A 19,187-nucleotide genomic window follows, 5' to 3' on the forward strand; every position below is an offset into this window, starting at 1 on the left:
CGAATTATACCGCAAGCGCGCCTTTGTAACCCTTCAACCGATATATGCTTATTATTGGAGTCAAACCAAAGATTGCCATTTCTTTGATTAAATATCTTGATATCGTCAAAGAGATTGACATTGTTGTTAGGCCGAAAAATCTAAGGTTGAAGGGATATTCAAAGGAAGACGAAAAGGATGGATTCTCATTATCCGAAGAGGATCTTATCCAATCCTATCGAAGAGAAAGTTGATCTGCTCTTTTTTAAAGAACTTCTGAACTAGTGTAATAAGTTAGAGTGAGACAATTATATTTATTCTCACTCTAACTTATTGCACCAGTTTATCAGCAGTGCAGCTAAAAAGAACAGCCTAAAGCAGTAATCACACTAGCGATTGCCGATTGAATTGCACTTGCGATTGACGATTGGCGATTACTTTTCAACCAATCAGGGCATCGATTGAGATTGGTGATTGCCGTTTAAACAATGCTCTATTTTAATCGCCAATCGCAATCGTAATCCAATTCGCAATCGCAGTGTGATTACGGTTTTAAGCCCATATCAGACTATGGATTGGGATTGAGATTGGATTGAAATTTGACCAATTGGAAAAAAGAAAATAATCTCAAATATAGTAAACTTAGTCTTGATAGGTTAATTTTCAATCGAATATTCAATCCCAATCCGTAGTCTGATACAGGCCATGTTCCAAAATTCACTGCCAGCGCTGAAAAGTTATAGTTTGCGTGACATAAACTATATATTTTCAGTACTGGCAGTGAATTTTGGAACACGGCCACGGTGTATCTTTAGGGCCGGAGCACAGACTTCTGCATAACGCATAATACACAACGCATAAGAGAATCAACCAATCAGAGTTCTTCATTTCTGTTCTGAGGAGGGAAATGAAGAAAACTAATTGGTTTATTCTCTTATGTGTTATGTATTATGTGTTATGCAAAAGCCTGTGCTCTTGCCTTTAGTGTTTGTATTTTGTTCCTGATTATACTCGTGGGTGAAGGGAAAAAGGAGGACCGGAAAGTAAAATTATAATATCGTTGTGTGGCATATTGCAGCATATTGAAGTAAATGTAATATGGATTCATCGTCGCTATTTGATTCAGAATTAGATTATTTTCAAAATGTTATGTCCGGTATTAAGAGTCTCAAAAATCCTAATAATAAGGTCGAGTACGGGACCGCTGGTTTTAGAACTGAGTAAGTACTTGTCAATCGATATTTGTTGATTTTGTTGCATAAAATGATAGAAACGTTATTTGCCACTGTGATTTAATTCACTATGTTCTCAGCGAAAAACGTGTAAAAAAGTAATTTCCTATTTATATTTTACGGCTAATATATTATTAATTTAAAATATATTATGTTCAAAATACTTGGCTAATTCCAGTGCCAATCTCCTGGATCATGTCATGTACAAAATGGGTCTTTTAGCAGTATTGAGATCAAAATTGAAAAAAGGTATGAAAGTAGAATGACTTAAAACTTACAATTTTTTTTTAATGTAATAGCCACATACTCGGTTCTGAAGTTTTTTTTTTTAATGAATATATTTCTCACAGCTGCCATAGGATTAATGATTACTGCTAGTCACAATCTAGAACCTGATAATGGTATTAAACTCGTTGACCCAGCTGGTGAGATGTTGGAAGTTTCCTGGGAGACAATTGCAACAGACTTGGCTAATGCAGAAAACAGTAGTTTGAAAGAAAGATTGCAGCAAATTTGTATAAATGAAAAAATTGATTTATCTGTACCAGCCACAGTGATAATAGGAAGAGACACTCGCAAAACCAGTCCTATGTTGTTGAAACTTGCCAGACAAGGGGTTGAGGCATTGAATGGCACTGTTATAAATTTAGAATTAGTCACAACTCCACAGCTGCATTATGTTGTGGTATGCATAAACACTAATGGTGTATATGGTGAGCCCACATTGCAGGGGTATTATTCAAAACTTGCGACCATGTTCAAAAATATAAGAGGTACTGAGAAAAACAATAAGAACTATATGAACGAGATACGATTGGATGCTGCAAACGGCGTCGGTGCTATAGTCGCGAGAGAATTTCAGAAATATTTGGAAGGTTCATTGAACATCGTTACATTTAATGATGGAAATGAACAGTTGAACTATAAAGTATATACTATTTCTCGAAGAGATTTACAAATATTTTAATATTTCTAATTTGTCATTTCTAATTGTTCGATGATGATTCTTGTTTAGTGTGGCGCAGATTACGTCAAGGTACAGCAGGCAATGCCTTTGAATTTGCCATATGAGACAAATGTCAAATACGTCAGTGTAGATGGAGATGCAGACAGAGTCGTATACTTTTACATGGATGAAAATGAGAAGTTCCATCTGATGGATGGAGATCGAATAGCGACGCTGATAGCGGTCTACATCAAGGAACTGTTGGAAAGCAGCGGTTTGTCGTTGCACTTGGGTTTGGTGCAAACTGCATATTCCAACGGCGCGGCGACCGACTATATTACGCAGATATTGAGATTACCAGTGAAATGTGTGCCGACCGGCGTAAAACATTTGCACAAGGAAGCGAAGAATTTCGACATTGGAGTCTACTTCGAGGCGAATGGACACGGTACCGTGCTCTTCAAGGACAGCGCTAAACGAGCGATTCGTGAGCATGTCGAAAACGCGACACTCTCGGAGACGCAACGAGCATCCGCCACGAAGCTGAGAGCCGTGATCGATATGATAAACGAAACGGTCGGCGATGCGTTCAGCGACATGCTATTGGTCGAGACTATATTGCACGCTAGAGGCTGGAATGTCGCCGACTGGGAGAGAACCTATAACGAATTCCCGAACAGACAACTCAAGGTTAAAGTTCTCGATAGAACGGACGTAACGACGACGGATGCAGAAAGACGGTGCCTGACTCCGGCTGGTTTACAAGAGAAGATCGATAAAACCGTATCGAAATATCGCAAAGGACGATCTTTCATCAGGTATTTATATCTCTTGGTATAGAATTGCGAGAAGCTCATTCATAATTTCTTTTCCAGACCATCCGGAACCGAGGATGTGGTGCGGGTTTACGCAGAATGTGAAGACTCGTCGCAAGTTAATCAGTTGGCTGTAGAAGTAGCCGGATTTGTGTATGATTACGCAAGTGGGCGCGGCGAGAGAGCCAGCTTAGATAAGCTCTGATAAGATTAACGTTTGTGAAACGAACTGCTATATACGAACAGCTTTAGTTTTATTATATATGGATGCTGAACAATGGACCCGTAAAAGTTTACGTTGTGAAAGTTGAAACATGATTAATAGTTTATCGCTAACTGAGAGGTGTCGGGAATAGAAGTGAATTCAAATGGTTTTTATGCAATTTATTAACATTATTTGTGATAGTCCAGTAAGATACGAACAAATGAACTGTAATTAGTTAATAACTAATGACTGATTTTATATAACTTTGATAATTTTATATACATATACATACATACATATATATAATATATATATAAATATGTATATATAAATATAAAATTCGAATCTATTTAGTTACATATTTTTTGTCTCAATAAAAATGTAAAAATTTAGCAGATTTCTTATTTCTTTTTTTTGCCGTACCATACTCTGTTGCCATTCTCATTTCTTGTAACACGTGACCAGTCGTTATCATCCCATCTTCTTCACTTAGCACGTGCTCATCTTTGAGGAGAGACTGATAAACGAATTCACACTGATAGTGAATGCTTCTGAAGGGCTTATTAGTTGTTCCCATTGAGTTCATCTCAATGTCCATCGGTCTCTGTCCTCTCAACCCGTTTGTAATCTATCAAAAAAAGTATCTTATTATAGAGAGTGTACATAATCACCAATCATTAATCAGCTTAGATAACGCAATAATAAAACTAACTTATAGTACTATCGTTCATTTTTGTATGAACGCCAACTAAAGTCAATGTTCGGAGAAATGATCAATGACGTAGCTATCGTATGTTACTTTTCGAATCGATTTTACGATTTGTAAGTGATCTCAAACGTATTGTGAAACGAACACGCATTTTCTACTGATATATAAATGTTTCGATAAACGAGAAGATGCACTTTACGGAAGTATATAAGTCTCCAGTGAGATGCATCGACTGAATGGTTGAGCGCTGTACGGGTCGAGAAAACAATACGAGAAAATTTTCTGCGTTTTCCCACCGTTATTAAGATTAACGATTAGTTGTTCGGAGGACTCGACGTCTTGAAGAGTATAGCGCTTGAGTCTCATCGGATGAACGAAAACGGAATTTCACGAATCTTTTTTTTTTTTCTTGGAAGCATTCGGCGGCAGAATATCTCGAAATGAGCGATTCGCATTTCACGACGACGGGATTAGTCAAGGAAAAAAAGAAAAAAAAGAAAAGAAAAAAAAACAATATGCATCTTTCCCAATTAAACGCATCGCATACACGTCCAGCTTGAATTCTAATTCCATCTCGTAGATATCGATAAATGCATTAACTTAATAGAAGATTAATAGGAATTCAGCGTACGAAACGCAAGATTTTTTTTTCATGCGAACTCAACTTCTATCTATCTTCGCAGAGAAAAGAGACCAGAGATTTTTTGGTCTCCGAGAGTTATCATGTTAGAAAATATTTGATGCAACTTAATATTGCTTAGAATGAATGTGTAAATTGGTCTCAGTTTTCCGTGGAACGCGCGCAATCTTAAAATTCATAAAATTCATACATATGTACATATGAAAGTCATTACGAAACATTGCGTCTGTGAGAATTGACCGAAATATCGGGAGAGAAATTAATGATTTCATTAAATCTCCGATTAGATTAGACATAAATAAACGAAGCGGAATATTTAGACGAACAATTTGATTGTATCGTCTAGAAATCTATCAACATTGACGAGTGTGTCAACGAGCGAAAAATTATATTAGTTATATCTATTATATAACAGGCGGAGCAGAGACGGAATTAGAATCGATGCATTTCCTTCGCAACGTCGCAATACTGAGATCGACGGAAAAGCGGTCGCTTCCGTTTATACACGCGCGCATATGATTCTATCTTTTACTTTCAACGCGATTTTTTAATCTGACCGGACATTCTCCATTCGCACTTATGAGAACATCGATATATGTATATATATAGATACTATGACTATATATATATATATATCTGTATGTATATAAATGTATCATAGGCAGTAGGTCCAAGAGGGCCTGCTTCTGCTTTTCTCAACATATAAAGTATTAAGAGGTCGCACGCACGTTGAACATACCTTCAGTTTAAATTCAAAGCACGCCAGCTTTGAGCGCAAAACGCAATTTGTGGCGCATTAATCCATATATTCGCAGGTTGGTTTATTCGCCATTCGTCGCATCGTACGGGGTAGCGCCGCCACGCAATAGCGAGTAATCGTTGTAATCGCAGGTTTCTTCAATAATCGCAGGTCGAGCAAGCCACACAGCAGAGGGTAACGCGCGGCAACGCGCTCGCAGCACGTTCATAAACCGGCGTTTTCAGTACACAGGCCTAACTAAATAAACTGCACCAGAGCTGAAGATTGGACGTTCTGCATCGCCATCGAACAATTCCGGAGAGAGTTTGCTGCTCCGTAATTCTCTTGTTATTTTATATCATTCTTATTATTTATATATTCACTAATCAATTATATACAACTATCCTAGAAATTCGAGAACAGATCAAGATCACAATGCACAACGTCATCGAATTAAGAATTCACATTAAGTGGCATGATTGCACGCACGCTGATTATTAGCAACTAAGTGTTTTCTTCCGTTCGCTCTCCTATGAATGTGCACAAATCGATATTATTAGATGGGCGACTCTACGTTCTACCTGATGTCGCTGCTAAAACTCGACCTCTTCTACGAAGAAACTGAATTAGCGTCGCATGTGATGTCAAGATAGAAGAGAATTATGTACTGTAATGTTCGTGTAAATAATAAAATCATCGGATAACGATGAGAGAGATAAGAAAAAGAGATAAATATAAACTTCTAAGCAAATACTTTCTGTTTAATGATAGCAAAATGTTTTTTTAATTATACCTTTGCAGAGTTGATGAATATAGTTAAACTCATTATCGATATTGCATTACTACACATGTATCAAGCAACTGGAAGAAGACGAAATGAATTACATCGTGTTACTAGAAATCTTGCAAAAATTAGGACACTCGCTTGTGCTTTATTTACTTTAAATAAAGATACATCGACAACTGCCGTTATGTATGTTTCTCTGCTGTTTTATTAATGAACATTTAAAACATTTCTCTTATGCGGAAAAGTTCTTGTATGTAAAAAAAAGGGATTATACAGCATTCTTGTAATAGTCTAGGTCCGAATGGAATTAACATTAATAGAATAGAACGAAATTTTTTATCTTACAGAGCGTGGGTTTTAGGAATTGCGAATTAAAGAGAGAATACCCACATACCCATCACTAGAGAAACCAGAACATTAGATTTTTACTTAGTCATAGGAAAGAAGAAGTAAAAAAGAAGAAAAAAGGGAAACAAAGTCTTACAAACGCAAAAAGTTGCATGAAAATTAACTGTAATAACGCCGAAAAAAAATTATTGCTTCTCTGCATACACACACACGATGATCTGACACGATGAATTTATATCGTTGATTATAATTTATGTATAAAGTTTTTTTTTCTTAAACCCATGGCATATCTCTCAACACAAAACAAGTATGAATCCATGATTCATTATTTATGTTATTCCCATTGATATACCTCATATTTTCTTACCATATCTCTTACGAAATACGATTAAACAATATGTCATATATGTATATGTATATTCTCATTATTATTAATACGGACTCTATATATGTCGGACGCAGAGGGCAGTTCCTAGATGTAATCGAATCCGTAAGCGAATGATAGCACTAAAGTCTTTTTTTTTTCTTTTTGTGTGTATGTTTTTTTGTGGTTGCCTTTCGCATGCGCTAGAGCGTTCGCTTTAGTACAAAGCTTTTTAGTACCTCGGTGGCATCGCGTCTGCCGGACCTGGGAAGCTAAAAGGTCAGAAAAATGAAAAATCGCTGAATTAATTCGTGTGATCGCCTTGCTGTGGATGCAAGGGGGCAAAGAAAGTATAAGATGTAACACTGAAATGCGCGATCGGCGGGACGTGTCCGAATGCAAGAATTCGTGTAATTCCGACAGCAGACGGTGTGGTTTTGCCGAATATATAGTGTCGAAAGTTTCGTCTTTTTTTTCTCACGTCGCAACGCAAATATAACGCCATACTTGCCGAGAGATACAGTTACCAGAACTGGATAAGATTTGAAATGGAATCGTTTGGCGTGTCGTTGAATTTATCTCTTTAATCAGCTATTCGGAGCAAGTAAAATCGATTTTTGTTATTCACAGGTACACATTATTAATATTTTAACACAAATAGATTGTTTTAAAGATGCTAATTATTATACGAAAAATTATACATTATACGAAAAATCCGAAGATTGGATCACTTTTTCGCTAGGATATTGAATATGATATATGATATACGAATGATATAATGTAAATTCAAAGACGATCTCCGTTGATTTCATTGACAAGAAGAAAGTTCGCACCCAGTTCTGGTCAACTGTCACACATGTGTAAAGCTGGTCGATACGCCGCAATCGGTCGGTTGTCTCTCGGGCACTGGTCGCAAGTTCGTTTAGAAAATGATTCGATCTCCGTGACGAGCGGAGAAGAGTCTCGAGTCTTGACGTTATATTTTTTATCGGAAGTTCGATCGTCGTTCGTGTGTCGTGAGCGCAGTAGCCGCAACGCAACGCACTTTCTCTTCTCTTTCTCTTTCTCTCGAGACGGATTTGAATCTTGAGATTTTCCGGTTTCGGATTGTGTAGAAGGAATAAGGAAAGAGTAAATACGAAAACGAACGTGTAGTTTCGCAGACCACAATTTCAAGGTGCGTAACGGCGCAGAAGTCGTGACGATGATAATGATTAAAAAGTGTACGCGTGTGTGTAAAATATATGTAAGATCGATGACTTGTGGAAGAATTCCTTTTTCCGATATATATATATATATATATATACACAATATATATACGTATATTCATATATATATATATATATATCTTCGCGCGTACGGACGGCAGAAAATTTTCGCGAAACAAATCGTGTGAGACATCGCTCACAGAAGTCTCGGCCATTGCCCGGAGATATCTCCGCGATTACAAGGGACTTCCGCCTTTTCTCGAGCGCATCGCCATCGCGTGATCAATCGATGATCGCATAGCGCATCTCGGACAAACGCTGAGATCGAGAACTTTCATTGCGGAGTACGTAAAAGAAGAGAGGTGATGTATCACAGCGATATGTGGCGAAAAATTCTTGAACTGATAAAATGTTATATGCTGCGCATTTATGGAAAATGATAAGGAATTGATTTGTAAAAGAGAAATTCTAGATTTGGTCGAACAGGCTGTTCGAGTTTACGCTTAAAAACTCTTTAATTTCACATTTGTGTTTATTGTATTTTATAAGAATTGAATATAATGTTAAGTACAATGTTTATGTCTAAAATTTCAATCAAGATATCATTACGATTATTATTTAGGATAAGTAGCTTATGGAATATATAGACCACATTGAATGTTAAGAGTTTGTAAAAAATTCTATTTATGTAATTAGTGTTATACACACTTATGTAAAAATGCACTACATATGGATTTTTAGTCAGTACAATCATTAGCCACGGTGATTTTCAACCTCTGTTCTCTTTTACACTCATGAGGTAAAAACGTCGACTCCCTATTACACGTGCACCGGAGAGTAATTGGATTCGTTTACGCAAAATCGCGCAGTACGCTTCGCGATGTACGGCCGGATGTCGCGCTAAGTGTCACACCTTATACTTTTTACAGATATATTTAACCTGTCGATGCGCATAGAAACTTGCGTGGAATGTACACAATAATCGGGATAAGAACGAGAAAGGCGTATAGCGCAAGAAGAAAGAAAAAGAGAGAGAGAGAGAGAGAGAGAGAGTGGAGAGACGCCAGATTGGTAAGCGTATACGCATAATAGAGGTTCCCTTCGCTCTTTAACGTCAACGTGTGTGTATGTATGTGTGGTAAGTATGTTACTTTTTCTCCTCGTAACCGCAGTCTCGTGAGAAGAACGTATGAGATATGTTAATAAAGTACGACTTACCGTCCACCGCCACGTGGAGGACCATATGCATCTGGTCTGTCATATCCCTCGGCATAACTGCAAATATGATTGGACGATACGAGATGACATACGTTAATGCAAAGAAAATGAGCATTTTCTTTTAGTCTTTTGAAAGATTCGCAACTCACCCGCCAGCTACCGGTGGATAGCCACCACTAGGGACGGCACTGCCAGGTCTTCTACTAAACATGTCAGCTTGTGGTCCTGGACCAGTGCTGTAACTGGGTGCCCCAGTGCTGTAGCTGGGTCCAGTACTCATTGGCCTGTTAAATGAAGGTATATCATTACTAGTAGGACTATCCTTCCTTTTATAGATCATCGTAATTCCCTGACTTACCCCCCACCCATCATATCCCCTGGCGCGCCCGGATAACCCCTGTCGTACACAATTCAACTCTGTTAAACTTATTTTCACTCTATCCTGATCGAAATACTTATAATCTACTACATTATTACGCAAACGCGTCGCCGCTATACTACGCAATATCGCTTGATATGTTACTTCATTTTAAAGCGGGGAAAAAGGTTTCAGGTTAGAATAAAAATGAAGCCTAACGGCAGTTTCGGCAAATTTGTAAAGCTCGCGGAGCTCTACGAATTCTCTAGACCGAATCCAACAGTTGAACTACACCGGATAAATTAACGTATTTGAATGCCAAGACTTAAACTTAAGTTCTTAAAAGTAGATAAAGTTTGATTGTTTGTACTGAAAATTGCGATAAAAATTTATTCGAATGTTTCAACTGATTGTAATAAAGACAGATGTCAATTTTCAATATCGACATTCAAACCTTATATGTAGAAATAAATTTTCAATTTAAATAAAGAAAAGGTTTTCCTCACGTGTGTGTAATAATGCTGTTGTAAAAAAACGGTAAAGTAAAACACAGGCAGTGTAATGTAGATAATTTTGAAAATTGCCAAACCCGCGATAAGTATTTCAGCGACTCTCAAATTAGTCGTAGTTTTACACTGGATCTCTAACATGAGTGTATTTACTTTTTATACCAATTAGGTTGATAGAATGATGCTAATGCATATGAAATCGCTGAATTAATTTCCTGCGTAGCAATAAATAATCTACATTTCACTGCGCTTATTTCAATGATTAGTAATATTCTAATTAAATCTAAAAATTATCATGAAAATTGACTTTATATAAATATGGAATTTATTTGAAATTTGGTATAAGTTATATTAATATATGGAAAGTTTAGACTATATACCAAAACAAAATTATCCTTGTTTCTGTATAACTTAATTTAAGATTCAAAATAAATTTTATAATCAGAAAGTAAATAATACGGAGTTGTTTTAAGTCAAAGTGAGTCAAGCATGTACAATTCAATCCTTTGTAAAATGAAAGAGTAGATTTCTCATTATTCAATCGTCATTTTTACATTGTTTCAAAGCCACTTTGGCTTAAAACAATCCGGAGACTAAGACTCAAAATTCAAGTAATTCCACCTTTAGCTACTTTGGAAAATTCAGATTGAAAAAGAAAGAAATAGCAGCTACATTACCAGTGACTTTCATCATATCCCACATCAGTGTACCCAGTTCCATACCCGGTAGTGGCTACTGCACCACCGCCGTTTCTCATTGGTCCAGTCGCACTTCGGTCATAATCATTTCGAGCTGTGTAATCAACTGTGCGACTGGCACCAAAATTATCAGTACGTCCATAATCTACCGGACCGGGTGCACCCCGGTTGAAATCTCCGGCCATGCCACCACCAACTACTGCAAATAATGTAAACTAGTAAGTAAGATGTTCAGAGTTAAAACTATTATTGCGCGTTCATTCCACTTGGAAAGTTCGTGTCCCTGACCTCTGATGCGTCTAATAGAAATTTTATCGCCGAGGATCAAGAAAATGAACGGCAAGTATTTCGCTCAATAAAACTCATTTTTATACCATAGTTTTGCTTCCAACTTCATTTACAAGACAAATATGATAGTCCAACATTATACACTAATTTATATATATAGTATATACATATAACGCTCCCATACAATAAAATAGTTAAAAACCAAAAATATATCTTTTTTCGTTTGCGTGCACAGTTTAAAGTTTGAAGTTTGAGTCGCGTTTACACCATATAGCTTTGAAGTACAAGCGATATGATGTCGCGGTCAGACTCGCATACTTTCCGAGTTGCACGAACGCACTCACCATCGCAATTACCATAGTCTGTTCTAGCGCCAAAATCTGCACGACCATAGTCAGCTGTACGTCCGTAGTCTGTTGCACCAGTCGGTCCATATCCTCCCACGGCACCGGTCGCTGGTCCATATCCACCTCCCATTCCAGGTGCTGCTGAAGTGTAACCCATCGCCGCGCCACTCACGTTCTGGCCGTATGCCCCACGGTCGGCGTAGCCGGTGCTGAAGTCCGCCCCACGGCCGCTAAAGTCGCCAGCTCCTCGGTTGTAATCAGTGTACCCCGTAGCGACGCCACCTGCAGCAGATCCATCGTAACCAACGAGTTGGATCGGAAGAACTGCAAAGCGTCGAAGATATCGAATTGATTTTTGAGTACACATTCCAAGTTGTCATTTCATTCCAACATACTATTTTCTCAATGTGCATGTGTGCGCTCTGTAGTGAAATGTTCACAACGTCTGTCGTGAGAACCATGCATCGATTTAACGAGAGCCTCTGAGTCTTGTTTCTCTTTTCTTTTATATAACACTTATCGATATTAAGGGAGGACAATAACAAAACAAGAAAAAATTAAGAAAAAAAAAAGGAATACTGCAAAAAAGGTAACATGTACCTTATTAAATGATATATACAGGGTATATAAAACTTGAGAAAACAAATGAGAAAATAGTCTTGTCGGAATATACAATATTAATGTAGAGAGTATGATGGCTACCTCTTCTATCATTGTATGGTCCAGGACGAGCGTCTCTACCACCGTCTCGTCCCCCCCTACCACCTCTCATTGGTCCACCTCTTCTGTCTCCATCTCGGCGTCCTCCTCCGCTTCCACGTGACTTGCCGGTTGACTGTTCCACATTGATCGTTGCACCTTTAAAATTAGAGTTGTGAAGAGCTTTGATAGCAGCAGCTGCATCCTCCTCCCGTGCCATGTGGACGAAACCATATCGATTCATGACATCGCATTCCGTCACTTCGCCGAAACGCAAGAACAATTGCCGCAACTCATCGTTGCGACAATTTTCTGGCAACCGACCCACGAATATCTTTGTTTTTCTCTGCAAGATATGTGCAAAATTGATTATTGTTATATCAGTTACTAAGTATGAAGAAACTTTGAAATACTTTCAACAAAACTATGATTTTATAATTAAGACATATATCTCAAAGAGTGATCATACATTCATAATAGAAAGTATGATGTCTGTTTGAGATTTATTGTTGCTCAGATATTGTTAAAGTATCTTACAAAATGTATGAAACTTTAATAATATAAAATATGCTGAGCTATATACTTTTGGTATTATTATAATGAATTAATCAATATATTATACAACAAAGTATATATAACATATATTATAAGATCTTGTATACATAGAAAATTATTAATAAAGAATATCTATATGATCTTACCGGCTGGTTGGACGAAACCATCTGCTGAAACATTTATCATATATTAATAAACAGTCGAGATACATATATATATATATTACATAATTTCTATACTTAATTGTTTTTCACTTAATATTTATTTCATACATGCAACTACACAAATTTTGCAAATTATAAAAGTTATTCAGCATAGAGTTAATTCTAATAATTTATTTGCGCCTAGTCAAATAATTAACTAAACTGTGTAATTAATATAATATTAAAGCATTATTATAAAATATTCACACATTTATTTCATGCCAACAATTCTAATTAGTGATTTTTCTTTAATCATTAGTGGCAGGTGAGGGGCAGATGCGGCGCATAGTGACGCGCGTAGGAACACAAAGGAATCCATCCGAAAGGCGCGACCAGTCCTTCCCTCTCCTCTTCGTGACCCATGACATTCAACGATTGCCATGCTGTTCTGGCGCGCTCGACTTATACCGATCGTCGTAGCGAAAATTATATTGCTCATATGTGGCAACGACATCTCGAAGAGATATCAAAGCCAAGATGAAAAAAGTAACAAGAGCCTCAGAACGCCAAGTGCGCGTGAAGAACGCGCGGTGATAGAGGGAGATGGAGGGAAAAGAGATGATGGATACGAAATGGCGTCCCGAAGTTGAGTTCACTTTTCGAGTACTTTAGCACGACGAAATTTATACCGAGCAAATAGCTCGAAAAGTGATTTCGCCAACCGACAACACTCATCGCGATGAAAATTACTGATCCCGATTGTCCGAGTCGCCGGGAAGCTGATAATATAATTTATTGATCCCCCCCCCCTCTTGAAACGAGCCATCATGCGAATCGAATGCGGGAAAGGACGCGGTGTAATTGTAGCGCGATTTATTACGCATAGGAGACGGAAGGAAGGATAGAAAGATGCGCGGATATGGAAGATAGGAAAAATTTATGCAAAAAATACGTTACCGCCCCAGCCGCCGACGTCTCCGAAGTACCGTGGTAACCGACGGACGTGTCCATCGATAACGCAGAAAAAAGATAGAAAGGAACTGAAATTGACAAACGAATCAATGTGCAGAAACTCTTATCGCAGACGCAGTCCTCGTCACGATCTTATAGCTCGCCGAATCGTTACTACGACGCTCTGAGACTTACGTTAAAAAAAATGGCTCGTGTGCACGAGTCAAGATGATGCTGCTGCTCTTTCTCGTTAGCCGAGCGGAAACTGCGCTACCAACCGTCAGATGTGATTTGTCTCTGGGTGTTTCACTGCGTCACTTCCGCTCACAGTGATCGAAGATAAATTTCCTAGTGCACCGTTGCTGCTATTCGTTCGTTTCTAGATACACTCGATTGGCCCGTGACGTTTGTATCCTAATTGAATATAAAAGTATACTAATCGGATTATCGAGATGCGCTACCATTTGAGCGCGAAATGGAAGTAGCGCCATATTGGCGTGTGTGATTGCGTTGAACCGCGTCCTCTCGATCTGGCAGTGTCTGGCAGTGCGAATCGTTGCGTCAGAAGGCGCAATGTTCAGCTATTTTTGGGTGTTTTGTGTCTCCAACAAACGTGTTCTCCGTAACGTGGTGTGAGCTACTGCTGGAAAATGGCTGAATCCGAACCAAGAAGCAAAGACGGTTGCAACGCGACATCGAAGGAGACGACGATGGTCAAGCAAGAGAAGCGCGAAAACACGTTGACGAATGGCGGGAAGGGCTCGGGCGATGACGCGGATAGCCTCGAGGAAATGCCATTAGACATAGGCGAGCATTACCTCGTTCGGAGATCCGACGATTCCTGGCGTATGTAGATTGTGTGTACAGTTCTGGCTCTATTTCCTTTTTGTCTCTTGACATTTCTCGCAAGCACAATTGCGGATAATTGCTGATGGTCCGCGTACTTACTATCCTTTCAATTCGCTGCTGTTTCTTTGTGTTCTTGATTTGTTGCTGATAAAATTTTATGAGCAACTTTCGGTAGTTGCATATATATTAATCTTTCGTATTTGCACTGTTTATTGTGTGATATAAGAACTTTAATTAAATAGATATTGTACAAAATAATTTGAGCAGTTTGAATACAACACTTGTATAACTGCTGTATTAATTAGAGAGAGAGAGAGAGAGAGAGAGAGAGAGAGAGAGAGAGAGAGAGAGAGAGAGAGAGAGAGAGAGAGAGAGAGAGAGAGAGAGATATATTATGATCAATATTATTTTAAAATATATCTTATTCTTTTAGACCCTGCTGAAATTATCCAGACACGTTATAATGAAAATGAGAGCCACTATGAATACTATGTTCACTATGAGGGACATAACAGAAGATTGGATGAATGGGTACCTCGTGACAGAATTATGTCTAGCAGATTTGACATGAGTGAAATTGAACGGCAGGATAGAACTTCTGGGTCAGATCTACTAGCTGATTCTTCTGACCGTAAAATTACTAGGAATCAAAAGAGACGTCATGATGAGATCAATCATGTGCAAAAGGTATATATTATTTGTGTTAAAAAGTTTTATTACGACCAGTAGTTTTATCAGTTTTCTTATACTATATATTTTGTGTTTTCCTTATTTTAGACTTATGCAGAAATGGACCCTACTACAGCTGCACTTGAGAAGGAACATGAAGCTATAACAAAAGTCAAGTACATAGACAGAATACAAATTGGTAAGTATTATTAGACCTTTCATCCCTGTAGTTTCATCAATACAAAAAGGATCTCATTATTTGCAAAAGTTTGCTTCTAGGCAAGTACGAGATTGATACTTGGTATTTTAGCCCATATCCAGAAGAATATGGTAAACAACCTAAGCTCTGGATATGTGAATATTGCTTGAAATATATGCGTCTGGAGAAAACCTATAGATATCACATGGTAAGTCAAATAAAAATAATATATAATAAAATTTTAATCAAGACAGTAATATATTTTTATTTCTAATATAAAGTTACATAGATAATATTTTTTTTTAATCATCTTTTTCAGAGTGAATGTACTCATAGACAACCAGTTGGAAAGGAAATTTATAGAAAGGGAACACTAAGTATTTGGGAAGTAGATGGCAGGGAGCACAAAATATATTGTCAAAATTTGTGTTTACTGGCAAAACTGTTTCTGGACCATAAGACGCTTTACTTTGATGTAGAACCATTTCTTTTTTATATTTTGTGCGAAGTTGATAAACATGGGGCACACTTGGTTGGTTATTTTTCAAAGGTACTGAATGTGATTTCTAGTCCTACAAATTTGCTTAAAATCTCTATCTCCACATACATTACCCACAAAATCTTCTATTTTTAGGAGAAAGAATCACCAGATGGCAATAATGTTGCATGTATCTTAACTCTACCACCTTTCCAAAGACAAGGCTATGGTAAATTATTAATAGCTTTTAGTTATGAATTAAGCAGAATTGAACAAACAGTTGGTAGTCCGGAGAAACCTTTAAGCGACTTGGGGAAACTGTCTTACCGGAGCTACTGGAGCTGGATTCTGCTAGAAATTCTTCGAGATTTCCGGGGGACTCTTAGCATCAAGGATCTCAGGTACAGTATTAGGTACCAGAATCAATTTTTAAACAAGATGAATCTTTCGTATGAGCTAGTGTCAATAATTTAATTCGATTTATAGTCAAATGACTAGCATCTCCCAAACCGATATCATATCGACATTACAAAGTATGAACATGGTGAAATACTGGAAAGGACAGCACGTAATCTGCGTCACGCCAAAACTAGTGGAGGAGCACATAAAGAGCAGTCAATACAAGAGGCCACGTCTTACGGTCGACAATAGCGCGTTGAGATGGGGAGCACCGCTTCGAAAGAACGTGAAACCTGGCAAGAAGTAGCGTTACAAGCAAGTTGACGTATTGGTTTTCCTCTATTTGGTGATATGAATCACACTTGGCGATATCGTGGACGTTCACAAGTAATCGATCATGATGATCCACGAAGGTGACGTTTTACGAATTTATTAGCCACTTGGTAATGGATTCACGAACACGATCAATATCCAAATTTTCATTCCGCATGCATCTCGTGCAGTAATCAGTTGGTAGATAGCATGTGGATATGCTTAACACGACAATGTTTATCTTAACGAGATAAAAAGGAAGAGGACTCTTCAAACCTGACGAACTGAGAGAACTTATTGTCTCGAAAGAAGCATTAATAATAGTTTGCGATGGCAGAGAATATATACATATATATATATATCTGCCAATAAACAGCAATCTTTATCGATAGAGAAGTGTATCTTACTCTCGTGACAGTGGGCCTACAAAAGCCCTAAATTGTAAGTGCATTTCGGCAAGCAGACAGTTTTCGGAAGCCGCTGCAGTATTAGATCGATCTAATGATTTTCATATGTAAACTCGTTTAATAAAGGATGTATTTGCAGTAAGAAAAATTATAGTTTTCATAATAAGCGAGAGACTGGATAGCTGCAGTTTATAGTTTGGCGATGGAAGACCTATGAGTGTCCATGGCCAACCGTAGAGCGTACATGGCGGTGCCGGGTGCTGTGCAGACTCCGTAACCACCGTGTCCGTAATTATGTACCACCTGCAAATACGGCGCGTTGATAGATTCATCGATCGATCCGACGTTTTTGTCACATTAGTATTCAGATACCAACGGTAGCTTCATTAGAACGATCGTCGCGGATGCGATCAACTTCCACCCGAACATTGCTTTCCCGGTGTGGCCGGAGACCAACTTCCTGCCGTACAATCTCAGCGTTCTTCAATGACGGCACTAGCGCGTTGCATCGTTGACGAATCGCTGCGGACTCATATGGGCATAAATTTGTATTTTCGGAGTCGAAACTCCGCGATCCACCCAGAGTGACCACCCCGTGGAAACCCGGTATGACGTAGGTGTCGAGTTCACCGTAAAAAAACGTTTTGAGCCATGGTGCTTTCACCTAAACAGATGATATACGTATTCCTCGTGTCGAGAATGTATAAGAATGCAAGATAATATTATGTACCTTGATTACTTGACCTCGCAGGGAAACCATACGTTTGTCATTGCACAATTCGCGTGCACCAAATCCGGTGCAGTTCATCACCAGGTCGAATTCATCAGCCAGTTCGTTGAGAGAATGCAGCTTTCTTCGTCGCAGCGTGACACCATTGGCTTGCAACCTGACAAGTCGAACAATTCAGGCTACGGTGATTTCTTGTGAACTCTTCACGATTGTGACATGTATATCTTACTGTCGTTTAGCCCATGGAAGATACAAGCTGCACTGCGTGAGAAGAGTCGAAAAATATGACCCGTATTTCCAATCGCCACCAACTAGTTGCAGTTCCTCCTCCGTCGCTCTTCTATAGATCGGTACCAAGTCTTCGATCCAGTGACTCTAATCGATGCAATTATTCATGCGCTATTAACACATCTAGAATTTTCACTAATAATCGTTACTTCTCGAAAAAACATACCTTGACGGTACTCAGAGATGAATTAGCGAAAATGTAGCCAGAAATGTTAGTCACGCCTGCGTGAGAGGCTTCCTCTGATTTACGAATGTTATCGTAATATTCGTACGAATCTTTTATCCATTGTCTCGAAAAATTAATAATTAATTATAAATATATATTTATTACACTATTACGTAATTATTGTCGATTGCATACGAATTTTCTTTTTTTTATAACAATTTAAAACGGTGAGAGAAAAAGATTGCTTTTTCTAAAATATCGATTTACTTTTCACGGTATAACAATTCATAAATATTCATTGTTTACCTTGTTATCTGCTCGGTAGGACCAGAATACGAAGCGCCGACTCTGAAAATTCCCGCAGCCACATGGCTGACGGTATCATCGAAATTCGAAGCTAGAACTGTCATTTCGGCGTTACGTAATTCCCGTTGTAACAATAAGGTCGTCGTTAATCCAACGACCCCACCGCCCACAACAGCTACTTTCATTTTTGCACTTTGGATGTTTTAACAAAGTGAAATACGCAGTTAGTGAGTAAATTGAATCGTCATTCGGCGTTGTACGTTCGGTTACGTCGCATTAACGTTTAACAATTGTCAATTCTTACGAACGATAATGGCTACTGACGCTAGAGATGCGACAATATGTATCGGTGGCAATAAAAGTTATTTACAAGATTTGTGTGTGTATTTCGATAGAAGAGTTAATGTGTCGGTGTTATCGCTCTGCTACTTTTTTGCCGTGTGCTCTCGATAAAGTGCAATGTTATCACATTTCTTCTCGAGAGGTCCTGTGAATGGTACAAATTATTTTAGAAAATATTTTTAAAATGCTGAGAAATAGAGGACCGCGAGATTGTTGTCACCGTCTTTATAAAATTGCTTTATTATTATGTTTCCAAGAGCTGGATGAATATTCTACAAATAACGGAAAAAAAAACTTGCAGCAT

General features: G+C 38.2%; 4 protein-coding genes across 5 annotated transcripts; 2 read left to right on the forward strand and 2 right to left on the reverse strand.

Moving 5' to 3' along the window:
* Positions 1–977: 977 nt before the first annotated feature.
* nst (phosphoglucomutase 3-like protein nst) lies at positions 978–3,484 on the forward strand. Its single transcript, XM_011153419.3, has 5 exons — positions 978–1,199; positions 1,390–1,460; positions 1,562–2,139; positions 2,227–2,975; positions 3,033–3,484. The coding sequence occupies exons 1-5, from the start codon at positions 1,078–1,080 to the stop codon at positions 3,175–3,177; spliced, it is 1,665 nt and encodes a 554-aa protein (XP_011151721.1). The 5' UTR covers positions 978–1,077; the 3' UTR covers positions 3,178–3,484.
* A 2,684-nt stretch (positions 3,485–6,168) lies between these two features.
* Positions 6,169–14,017, reverse strand: LOC105190604 (glycine-rich cell wall structural protein 1.8). The gene is given in 10 exon segments (XM_011153420.3): positions 6,169–7,036; positions 9,191–9,247; positions 9,340–9,553; positions 9,556–9,587; positions 10,735–10,954; positions 11,400–11,714; positions 12,093–12,435; positions 12,791–12,811; positions 13,745–13,827; positions 13,934–14,017. Coding segments are annotated over 9 exon segments (1,296 nt in total). The 5' UTR covers positions 13,799–13,827; positions 13,934–14,017; the 3' UTR covers positions 6,169–6,996.
* A 177-nt stretch (positions 14,018–14,194) lies between these two features.
* Positions 14,195–16,791, forward strand: mof (males absent on the first). 2 transcript variants are annotated; one of them, XM_025298607.1, is made up of 7 exons: positions 14,195–14,584; positions 15,021–15,274; positions 15,365–15,455; positions 15,536–15,663; positions 15,775–16,005; positions 16,090–16,346; positions 16,420–16,791. In XM_025298607.1, the coding sequence occupies exons 1-7, from the start codon at positions 14,389–14,391 to the stop codon at positions 16,637–16,639; spliced, it is 1,377 nt and encodes a 458-aa protein (XP_025154392.1). In that variant the 5' UTR covers positions 14,195–14,388; the 3' UTR covers positions 16,640–16,791. The 2 variants fall into 2 exon arrangements, with proteins under 2 accessions (XP_025154392.1, XP_011151730.1); XM_011153428.2 differs by having other exon boundaries at positions 14,197–14,584; positions 16,090–16,334.
* A 256-nt stretch (positions 16,792–17,047) lies between these two features.
* On the reverse strand, positions 17,048–19,035 carry Daao1 (D-amino acid oxidase 1). The gene is made up of 6 exons (XM_011153427.3): positions 18,542–19,035; positions 18,236–18,359; positions 18,011–18,156; positions 17,782–17,938; positions 17,428–17,715; positions 17,048–17,354 (listed from the first exon to the last, which is right to left on the reverse strand). The coding sequence occupies exons 1-6, from the start codon at positions 18,724–18,726 to the stop codon at positions 17,241–17,243; spliced, it is 1,014 nt and encodes a 337-aa protein (XP_011151729.1). The 5' UTR covers positions 18,727–19,035; the 3' UTR covers positions 17,048–17,240.
* Positions 19,036–19,187: the final 152 nt, after the last annotated feature.

Source organism: Harpegnathos saltator, unplaced genomic scaffold (genome assembly GCF_003227715.2).
Source record: "Harpegnathos saltator strain DR-91 unplaced genomic scaffold, Hsal_v8.6 scaffold225, whole genome shotgun sequence".
Lineage (NCBI taxonomy): Eukaryota > Metazoa > Arthropoda > Insecta > Hymenoptera > Formicidae > Harpegnathos > Harpegnathos saltator.

What these genes read in the sequence shown, in the direction of transcription:
- Daao1 (XM_011153427.3), bottom strand. Translation starts at nt 18,726, where the DNA reads ATGAAAGTAGCTGTTGTGGGCGGTGGGGTCGTTGGATTAACGACGACC. An exon ending in CATCTCTGAGTACCGTCAAG is followed by an intron (nt 18,157 to 18,235) that starts GTATGTTTTTTC and finishes TGCATCGATTAG; the next exon opens with AGTCACTGGATCGAAGACTT. An exon ending in CTTCCATGGGCTAAACGACA is followed by an intron (nt 17,939 to 18,010) that starts GTAAGATATACA and finishes TCGACTTGTCAG; the next exon opens with GTTGCAAGCCAATGGTGTCA.
- mof (XM_025298607.1), top strand. Translation starts at nt 14,389, where the DNA reads ATGGCTGAATCCGAACCAAGAAGCAAAGACGGTTGCAACGCGACATCG. An exon ending in AAACCTATAGATATCACATG is followed by an intron (nt 15,664 to 15,774) that starts GTAAGTCAAATA and finishes CATCTTTTTCAG; the next exon opens with AGTGAATGTACTCATAGACA. An exon ending in TGGTTGGTTATTTTTCAAAG is followed by an intron (nt 16,006 to 16,089) that starts GTACTGAATGTG and finishes TTCTATTTTTAG; the next exon opens with GAGAAAGAATCACCAGATGG.
- nst (XM_011153419.3), top strand. Translation starts at nt 1,078, where the DNA reads ATGGATTCATCGTCGCTATTTGATTCAGAATTAGATTATTTTCAAAAT. An exon ending in ACCGCTGGTTTTAGAACTGA is followed by an intron (nt 1,200 to 1,389) that starts GTAAGTACTTGT and finishes GGCTAATTCCAG; the next exon opens with TGCCAATCTCCTGGATCATG. An exon ending in ATGAACAGTTGAACTATAAA is followed by an intron (nt 2,140 to 2,226) that starts GTATATACTATT and finishes ATTCTTGTTTAG; the next exon opens with TGTGGCGCAGATTACGTCAA.